The sequence below is a fragment of the Neolamprologus multifasciatus genome, chromosome 14 (assembly GCF_963576455.1).
Source record: "Neolamprologus multifasciatus chromosome 14, fNeoMul1.2, whole genome shotgun sequence".
In the NCBI taxonomy this organism is placed as follows: domain Eukaryota; kingdom Metazoa; phylum Chordata; class Actinopteri; order Cichliformes; family Cichlidae; genus Neolamprologus; species Neolamprologus multifasciatus.
In genome coordinates, this window is record NC_140452.1 from 7,573,613 (window position 1) to 7,584,082 (window position 10,470).

Below are 10,470 nucleotides of genomic sequence, written 5' to 3' on the forward strand. Positions count from 1 at the left end.
CAATCAAAAAATGATATGGCAAGTTGTTAAGAAACGGGGGGAAGTTTTAGGAGTGACGGCGGTGTTTTGAGATGTGAGAGATTTGCGACGTTTAGCACAAATCTTGTGTTAGTGTGTAGTGTAGTCAATACTTTTCTTGTGTGCGTCAGAACAATGAGGCGACTGCTGAATGTTACATGTGTTACAGGAGTGATACATCTCCTGTTGTCAGGCCTGCAGGTATCAGGCTGTTGTTCTCCTTTATCTCATAGTGGACAGAAATATTTTTTTGGAGTGGCACAAATAATTTGTGTGGCATCAAATTTGATGCAGAACACCTGATCTTGTTCTGTAAATATTTTGAAATGTTTAACGCCAAACGTCTTGGCTGCATTTAAAAAAAAAATAGCTGCAAAAAACTTTGTTGTTTGCCAAACTGAGTTACTTTTTTGAAGAAGTAGCTATATAATTAATTGCTCAACATTGGTTTTTGTATACTGTATTTTGCAGACAGAGAGTTACAGGACTCTCTCCCAAACCACAGACTCATACTCATAATACAAGTCAGAGCTTTATAAAAAAAGAAGAAGAAGAAGAAAGTTGTGTTTTCAAAATTGGGGTTCAAGTTATTTTTACTTCCAATAGTGTTACCATACTACACAGGTCAATGACTACATTTTTGTTTTACATTTTCATTGTAAGTGGGCTAAAGCAGTTAATTAAAAGTAGTCTAACATAAATGTAAATGCTATAATTTGATTATCTTAATAAACCATGTAACTTGGATGGATTCGATGCTGGCGTGACCACAGTGCACACGTCTGATGTCGCTCACAGTGGTCCAAGGGATTGCTCAGGGAGTTTGTGTGTTCGCTCAGACACATGGAAAATTAGTGGGAACATTGATGTCTGGCTTCTGTTTTCCAGGTCATCCACCTTTAGTAGGAGTTCCTGAAGTTTCTTATGAAGGGAAGCCTCTTTTCTTGTAAGGGAGGAGATGTTGTTTTCAACTTTACTAATACGGGTTTCAGCTGAGGTAAGCCTCTCTGACAAGACCCCATTTGCGTCCTTTATTTCTTGGTTTGATGTTATAACTTCATGCAGTTGAGTAGTGAAGTGTGTTTTCAGCAACTGAGTTGTGGCCAGAACACTAGTTTCGGTCTGTTGGGCACTAGCTTCTTCCATCTTCTCGGTTTCATATTCGTTGCTAGCATCATCATCTGATCCTTCCTTTCCAGCTGTTTTAATTGATTTGTCATAAAGTAGCTCAGCAGTGTGTATTGCTCCAACGTGTCTATATGTAATCCCAACAGTACCTGGGAATGGTCCTGATGACGTGCTGGGGATGGGCCAGTCAATGGCATAACTACCTTTTTCATCCAGGAACTGGATGAACCCAGGGCACACTCCCTTTGACAGTGGGTTGGAGGATTTCATTCTGATTCTTTCAAAATCTTCCAAGACATATCCTTGGAACATATGTAAAACTTTGCAACAATATTCCTCCACAAGTAATCTCATCACTGACCCATAGCCAAATCAATCAAGATGGATAATGTTACAGGCAGTACTTGCACCAGGGCAAGTATCCAGTTCATTCACACCTGTCACATATGCTTACTCTGAACCTATTCATGTTTTTGAGAAAATGGTCCACTCAAAGGCGTGGCAGTTCTGCTGTTCTCTGGCAAATGCCAATCGAGCTGCGGAACAGCGGGCCGCATTGGGTAGCTACCACCACGCGTGCTGCTTGGACTCATGGATGTTTTTTTTAATGACAGCGTAGTTAAAAACATCCTAGAGTTGCTCACAGCAGGCTACTTTGAAGGCTTCTGGCAGTCTTTTGTCCTCCTGACGGAAGTGCACACTTTCATCTTTATTTCAAACAAGAAATTACATAACATTGAATTAACAGTTTCACCCATTTATACATACAGCCCCGTTTTAGACACTAATATGAACAATTAAATGATAAACCATTTTGTATCCATGTGAGGTCTATTCATGAATTATTCCATAACAAATTAAGCAGATAAAAAAGTGATCCATTTTGTAAGTAAATCAATTTCTAAAGGTATCGACATGATTCTCACCTGATAACCAATCCAATCCCCACATGCAAAGATGCATAGATGTCCATAAATCACGTTTTGTGTAATAATGAGAAATGATGGAGAAAAATGACTGAAAACTGAAATGTATTTAATACTTTGTACAAAAAGCCTTTGTTGGGGACAGCTTCACACAGGAGACATCTGTCTCCATCTGTCTCTCCTGTCCTCTACTCAAATGCATTCCTCAAGTGTGATTTTGGCCCATTCTTCCACAAAAACCAAAAAGTCTCCAAATCCCGAAGGATCCATGGCCCCCCGTAGGTTTTTCCATAGATTTTCATTTGGAGTCAGATCAGGCAATTGGCTGGGCCATTCATGGACCATTTTCTTTTTCTGTAAGTTTCTTTCACTGGATGCTTGGGATCATTTAGAGGAGTTTCTTTTAGGGTTTTGAAAACACAAGCAGGGGTGACATATACAAGAGTGCTGGGGTTGGGGACTCCAGGAAATCAAAGGGGGGGAAAACAGAGTAGGTCACTCTTGCTCCTCTTCAGCCACACACTGCGATCTGCAAGCCGCACTCCAACTCACTTTCAATTGTTTGGGTTTGTAAGTGACAGGTCCAGGAGGCCTGTTTTCAAAGAGAATACAAGTTAGTTCATATACAAGATACAAACGAGAATGAAGAGTAGTTTAGAGCCGGGGCTACGCTGACACTAATCGTACAACAACCCAGCGATGAGTAGCACCGCTTCATTGTCTTAATTAGCAACAGGAACACAGAGATAATGAGGCACAGGTGGGAAGATGAACCGCAGGTGTGTGGGCCAAAGCAGGAACCCATAACCCATAATCCTACCCAGGCAGGAGAGAGAGTAAGAGAGAGTATCAACAACAGCAAAACTCCAACTAATGTATTTGTGTGAGGACAGGTATATATTCTTGGGCTGCAGCTATCGATTATTTCAGTAATTGATAAATCTATCAATTATTCCATTGATTAATCGAGTAATTAGATAAGAAATACTTTTGTCTTATTAATGAGGAATAAATATTTAAAAGAAAAGAAATACAGGTCTTTCAAAATGAGCTGCTCATTGGTTTGCATCTTTACTCTGTTTTCATGGAAGGCTTATAAGTTTTTGTACATGTGTTCCTGCATGTTTAAGTGTTCATGTGAATGAGTGAGTTTGTGTCTGTAAGCCTTTAAAAGAGAATGTGGTGGCTGCAATGAAGACAATAAAGTAAATCAACATTCTGTGCTTTTATGTAAAGTTTTTGTGATGCTAAAAATAAGATGTTATGATGGTGTAGACATTAATTAATATTAACTGTTTTTCACTGTCCGACGTTAATTCTCCCAGGTCATTGGCTCAGGTCAGAGTTTTACTGGCCCATGTACATTTTTATTGGCTTGTAAAAAAAAAAAAAAAAGGTTTAATTTTTATATATTTTTAAAAATATTAACACAATTTTATTGGAACAGTGTTTTATATTATTTCACTTTCAATCTGAAACATGTTATATTTTGTTGTGTAAAATAAACGGCGGTGGATAAGGCAGCTACAAAGTTTTCTTTCTTAACAACGGAGAGCTTCATAACAGTGCCGGCATCATCATTAGTGCTGTTGTTATGTTATCAGTGTTTCTCTTTAAAACTGCTCCTAAATGCATTTGCATTGCAAGTCTGTTTATAGTTACAAATGTGGGTGAAACGCTCGCGTTCACATTTCCATGATGAAAATGGTACCGTGCCTTAAATGAAGCATCAAAGCAAAGAATTTGTGAATTTTTTATAATCGAATTATTCAAAATACTTGATGAATTAATGCAGCCCCAGTATATTTATAAACTACCATAACTGTTATATGTATTAAGACAATTGACATTTTATTTTTCTTGTACTGCTTTTAGTCTGATTGTTACTATTATGCATATTCTGTATATAGAATTAGGTATATGGTTTAATTCAGCATACTTTTTAAAAGCAAAAAACTTATATATTCAGTCCCATATTTTTTTATTTCTAAATGAAACCTGACAATGCAACTATGGCTATTTGTCCCCTGTTTAAGTTTGCCTGGATCCTTATTTAAAATTAGCTGTCTCGAGTCTTTGTCTGAGATGAATGACAGTATTCACTGTTTAAAGCAGTGGTTCCCAAACTTTTTTTGCTGGGTCCCCCTTTGCTTTACAAGAAAATCCCCCCCTCCCATATAAACACATCCTCCAACCACACACACCCATATTCTGTTTTCAAACTCCACTGCAGTTTATTTCACACCTCAAACATTTAGTAAACAATTAAACATATAAAAGTGAACTGCAAAAAATTACAGGTAGCAATAAAATAAACTACTAACTCTTTTACGCAATGTCCACACCTACACGGATATTTTTTAAAGCGCAGCTTTTTCTATGCGTTTGGACCTTTTGTCCACACGTAAACTGCGTTTCGAATCACCGAAAACTGAGATTTTTTTAAAACTCCTGTCAGGTTGGAGATTTTCAAAGACTCCGTTTTTGTGTTTACGTGTGAACAAGGAATACGGAGTTCGTCACGCATTGTCAAAGGTATGTGCCTTTTTTCACTTCACGCTGTGCGTCACATTATTGTTTACATGAGATTAATTTCTACAATGGCGGATAGAGACAAAATACTGTTTCTGCTGCCTTCAGGTGAATGTATGGCTATTCACCCTATGCAGCGAGCTTAACATAAGAGGAGATGGTCCCAGGAACGACAGGACACATCACTTTGTCTTTGTGTCATTAACTGAAGACTGTTTTTTCCTCTTTTAATTTGTAAGACTGTGAACATACAGTAAAATAATACTTAAGTATCAGTATCGACTTATTTTGTAACCAAAAAGAGAAGTTCACAACATAGCTTTTCTTATGCTTTACATTCACCATAAACATCTTTCCTTATAAGTTCAAATAACCTCTTAAGTAACAGGAGACTAACTAATCTTACAGAAAATAAAGCTACACATTGGTTACTTACAGATTACGGCTCAACAAACTCCCCAACGATGTAAACTGGGCTTAATGTTGTGAAGCTTGTTTTCTCCTCCAGGCATTTTCTCACACTGCCTGCGTGAACTTTGCCTGCTGCTTACAACACAGAACAAAGGGGGCAGTGTAGTGCACGCAAAATAACTAAACAAGAAGCCACAAAACTCAAGGGGTAATATTGCCCACTAGTGGGAAAACTGAGAAATGCACCAGCCAAAGAAACCCAATAAAGCAACAACAGAGGGGCAGAATACTGTTAATTTTACTATCTGCAGTTTTTACACCCTTACATATACACACTCAGTTACCATCCCTCCATTTAGAAAGGCAGAGGCATCATGCCGTAATTATTTTACATGTAGTTGTTTTTTTCCAGTGTAATAATATTCAACATTGCTATCAATACATTTTTCAAAAAATGCCTCTGTGCAAAATGGGTTCAAAAACATAAACAACTGTGGGATGCTGTTTGTCCGTGATTTGGACAGGGGGAACAAATTGTGGTGTCAAACCACTACCCTTAAAATCAGTAGATGACTCTGCTCTACTTCCTGAGCTGTAGCCACCCCGAGCTATAGCCACCTGTTGTCTGTTCCTGTTTCTGCTCATGCTTGGCCATTTATATTAGAACATATTTTTTTACCAGTTTCCTTATCTGAGCTAGTTAATTTAGTCAATTCAGTGAAAGCATCCTCTTGCTCTCTGTCCGAAAATGTCTTTCAGTCTATCTGTACCCGTTTGCTCACTATAACGAAAACGCCACTGATCTCTGGTCAATATCCTGCTTATTTTAAGAATGCTGTCATCTAACCACTTGCATAAAGATAAAACTTAAGTTCTTGTTTGTTCTGCTGACAGATTTGTGCCTAAGGTAATGGAAACTGCCACTGCTCCTTGTTTTTCCCTTATGGGATTAATCAACACAGCATGTCAATAAAAGGGAATGGCAAAACAATAAAACCTAACGACTAGGCTCAGAAAGTCAGAAAGCTGTCATGTGGTCATTATTACAAACCAACTTGCTCTTATTCATTTTGCTGTATCCCTGTTTTTCTTCTGCTGTAGCCTCTTCTCTGTTTCCCTCCTCCTGTCAGTTACAGAGACAATTTCATCTAAATGGCATGCACAAGAGTGGAGATGTCATTCTGGGTGGACTGTTTCAAGTCCACTTTTTTTCAAGTGTTCCTGACCTGTCTTTTACCTCACAGCCACAGCAGCCTACTTGCCATGGGTAAGTATGTTAGGAGAAAAAAAAAACCAACAAAAAAAGAAACTGGGATCAGTGCCATATGTGTGTGTATATATATATTCATACCATAAAAAGGGTGTATGTTGAATGAAGCATCTTCTTTGTTATTTTTCTCATTTTAAAAAACCCGTTTAATTGTTACTTTGTAGCAGTATTTTTGTAACACAAGTTCTGTTGTATTCTTAATGCATGTATTCTGCCGTATGTTTCAATAATAATCTTTCTTTTGTTAGATTTTATGAACTAGGATTTAGGCATGCACAAACCATGGCCTTTGCTATTGATGAAATCAACAGAAGCTCCAACCTGCTACCTAATGTCACTCTGGGATACACTCTTTATGATAACTGCATCAACCTTGGAATTGGATTCCGTGCTGCATTGTCATTAGCCAGTGGTCAAGAGGAGCATTTTATATTAGATGATACATGTGTTGGAACTACTCCAGTCTTAGGGATTGTTGGTGATTCTCCCTCTGCACACTCTATTGCTATCTCTAGCACTTTAGGTTTGTACAGAGTACCTATGGTAAGTCATCTGCTTAATCATTAAATTGTTTTCTTGGATTATTTTGATTAAATTTAAAGTTTAATCAAAACTGTCAAAATGACAAAATTAAAATAGGAAGTCAAGTCTTTCAATTGTTTTCCAATATACAGTCTGTATATTTCACAGGTGAGTTATTTTTCAACATGTTCCTGCCTGAGTGACCGTCAAAAGTATCCAGCCTTCTTTAGGACGATCCCAAGTGATGCTTTCCAGGTGAAAATGTTTTAGTAAAATTTCTATTAACATATGGATATTGTGATTTTTCACAGTTACTCTTAATATTGTGAGGCATCAGAAAAGATAATTGTGTGGTGTGGTCCCAAATCCTATGGGCAGCTAATCCACTGAAAGAGTTTTTTTTTTTTATCTTTACACTGATGTTTTAATCTCTATTCACTTAGGTACGTGCTATGATTCAGATTCTAAAGCATTTTGGCTGGACTTGGGCAGGTCTGCTCATCACTGATGATGATTATGGACTCCATGCAGCAAGAGCCTTACAATCTGAGCTCAGTCTGTCTGGTGAAGGTTGCCTGGCTTACTTCGAGGTTTTGCCCTGGGACAAAGACACAGATGAACTCAGGAGGATTGTGAATGTGATGAAAAAATCCACAGCTAGAGTTGTCATTGTCTTTGCACATGAGAGTGTCATGATAAACCTTATGGAAGAGGTTTGGATTCAAAATTTGGTTATTGTTGGGTTTGAAGATACTTTATAAAACATGTGTTTGTGTGAATGGGTAAAGAAAATTTGTCTTCTGTAATTATTTGGCAAAATCAGCAACTAGTTGAATGGCATGATAATGCCCCTAAAGTATTTTTTTATACATATATATATATGTGTGTGTGTGTGTGTGTCACTTTAAATATTTGGTTTATTACAATGCACAGGTTGTGAGGCAAAATGTTACTGGCCTACAGTGGATGGCCAGCGAAGCCTGGACAGCAGCTGCTGTGCTCCAAACACCTCACCTTATGCCATACCTGGGTGGTACACTAGGTATTGCCATTCGCCATGGGGAAATACCAGGGCTCAGGGAATTCCTGTTAAAAACACGTCCTACTCTACATTACAACAATAGCTATGGAAATAGCATGGTGAGATTTTAACCATTTTCTAATGCATGTGCAAGAATTAGATGCTATTCTAATTCATATTAACAAAATCTAAATATTTCAGGTGAATCAGTTTTGGGAATTCATATTTCAGTGCAGATTTACACAAGCTTCAGCAGGCTGGGTGGAGCAAGGAGGTCAACTATGCACTGGACAGGAAGATCTAGAGAATGTAGACACTGAGTTCTTGGACATTTCCAGCCTCCGGCCTGAGTACAATGTGTACAAAGCTGTGTATGCTCTTGCACATGCCCTTGATGTCATGCTGCGTTGCAAGCCAGGAAGAGGGCCTTTCACTGGAGACAGCTGTGCCACTCTGCAGTCACTGGAGCCTTGGCAGGTGTGAAATCACTTTGCTCTCCATCTATGAATAAATAGTTTCCATGTAATTACTTTCAGGGTGAAATTCAGTGTTTAATGGATTTAGATCAAAAATGATCATTTACCTGTGTACGTACATAACTTTAGTAGTGACTTACCTTGCAAATTTCTATATTATATGTGTAATATTTTATTTCATTATTGAATACAGAATGCCACTGTTTGCACTCTTTGCAAGAAATAAGTTAATTCTAATAGATCCCTTTTTTAACAGCTTGTTTATTACTTGGAAAGGGTGAACTTTTCCACTTCATTTGGTGATCAAGTGTCATTTGATGAGAATGGTGATGTGGTGCCAATTTATGATGTGATGAACTGGTTGTGGCTCCCAGATGGAAGCACTAAAGTTCATAATGTGGGTGAGATTAAGAGGTCCGCTTTCAGAGGTGAAGAACTCATACTTGATGAAGACAAAATCTTCTGGAACTTTGAATCCAAAAAGGTTATATAAGTTTTTTCAGACTTTTTGTCACGTGTACAGTAAATATTATTAAGGCAGTCAATATTTAATTTTGTCTAATAGCCACCTCGATCAGTATGCAGTGAGAGCTGTCCTCCTGGTACCCACATGGTGAGAAGGAAGGGGGAGCCCAAATGCTGTTTTGACTGCATCCCTTGTTCTGAGGGAACAGTCACCAATAAAAGCAGTAGGTGTTTATCTTTCAAAATGGAAAATTTAATTTCTTTGAAATATAATATCCATTTTACTATCTTGCCCTTTTTTAGACTCATTTGAGTGCACCAGTTGTCCAGAGGATTTTTGGTCAAACCCCGAACGTGACCACTGCGTTCCTAAGAAGACAGAATTCCTCTCCTACCATGACCCTTTGGGTATTTGTTTGGCAGCAACTTCACTGCTGGGCACATGTATATGTGCTGTTGTTCTAGGGATCTTTTTCTACCATCGCAGAACACCTATAATACGTGCCAACAATTCAGAACTTAGTTTCCAGCTATTGTTGTCACTCAAGTTATGTTTCCTTTGTTCACTGCTGTTCATTGGACGACCCAGGATGTGGACGTGTCAACTCAGACATGCAGCATTTGGGATCAGCTTTGTGCTGTGTGTCTCATGCATCCTGGTAAAAACCATGGTTGTTCTGGCTGTGTTCAAAGCCTCCAAGCCAGGAGGGGGAGCCAGTCTGAAGTGGTTTGGTGTTACGCAGCAGAGAGGAACAGTTCTAGTTCTTACATCTATTCAGGCAGCCATCTGCACTACCTGGCTTGTCTCTTCCTCTCCATTTCCACATAAAAACAGCCAGTATCACAATGATAAGATCATTTTTGAGTGTGCAGTTGGGTCAACTGTTGGTTTTGCAGTGTTATTGGGCTATATTGGTGTGCTAGCTTTCCTCAGTTTTCTAATTGCATTCCTGGTGAGGAATCTCCCTGATAGTTTTAATGAGGCCAAGCTCATCACATTCAGCATGCTGATCTTCTGTGCTGTGTGGGTGGCCTTTGTTCCTGTTTATATCAGCTCTACTGGAAATCGTGCAGATGCAGTGGAGGTATTTGCCATCCTGGCCTCAAGTTTTGGACTCTTATTTACACTGTTTGGGCCCAAGTGTTACTTAATCCTTATGAGACCAGAGATGAACACTAAAAAAGCAATAATGGGTCGTGGAAAGTAATCATAATATTTTTCCATATATAGCATAAAAGTACATGCAGAAAACTAAATAAAAAATATATAATATATGTAACCAAATATACTGATCCTTAAAATAACTGTCAGGAGAACATATTAAAACCTTCTTCTTCATGTCCCGTTAAATATTTTAAAAAGTCACTTATATTTTCAAATGCTAATATAGATTATGTGACTTAAAATTGTTAAATTTCCCTTATAGATACATAATTCATAAATAAATTTTGTGTAAATAAACAAACCTTTAACTATAGATTCTTCCACGACTCATGGTATATTTGTGTATAATTAGCATATCTGGAGCTATGGGATTATCATTTATCAGGAACTGATGACTACTAATAAAAATATTGGTCAGTTTTTTATAATGATTGGACATTACATCACTAAGGATATGAGTTTCAAAGTATCAAAACCATAAAAACATGTGTAACTAAAAAAGCAAGAATCCACATTTTTAATATATATTTATTCTA

At 37.9% G+C, this 10,470-nt stretch overlaps 1 protein-coding gene across 1 annotated transcript; it reads left to right on the forward strand.

Moving 5' to 3' along the window:
• Positions 1–6,567: 6,567 nt before the first annotated feature.
• LOC146503453 (extracellular calcium-sensing receptor-like) lies at positions 6,568–10,470 on the forward strand. Its single transcript, XM_085131204.1, has 5 exons — positions 6,568–6,828; positions 7,251–7,439; positions 8,060–8,305; positions 8,561–8,705; positions 9,073–10,470. Exons 1-5 carry the CDS (start codon positions 6,568–6,570, stop codon positions 9,975–9,977), a joined length of 1,746 nt encoding a protein of 581 aa, XP_084987330.1. The 3' UTR covers positions 9,978–10,470.

Coding starts and splice junctions, on each gene's coding strand:
- LOC146503453 (XM_085131204.1), top strand. CDS start 6,568: ATGGCCTTTGCTATTGATGAAATCAACAGAAGCTCCAACCTGCTACCT. Junction 6,829..7,250: donor GTTTGTACAGAGTACCTATG/GTAAGTCATCTG, acceptor CTATTCACTTAG/GTACGTGCTATGATTCAGAT. Junction 7,440..8,059: donor CAGATGAACTCAGGAGGATT/GTGAATGTGATG, acceptor TTCATATTTCAG/TGCAGATTTACACAAGCTTC.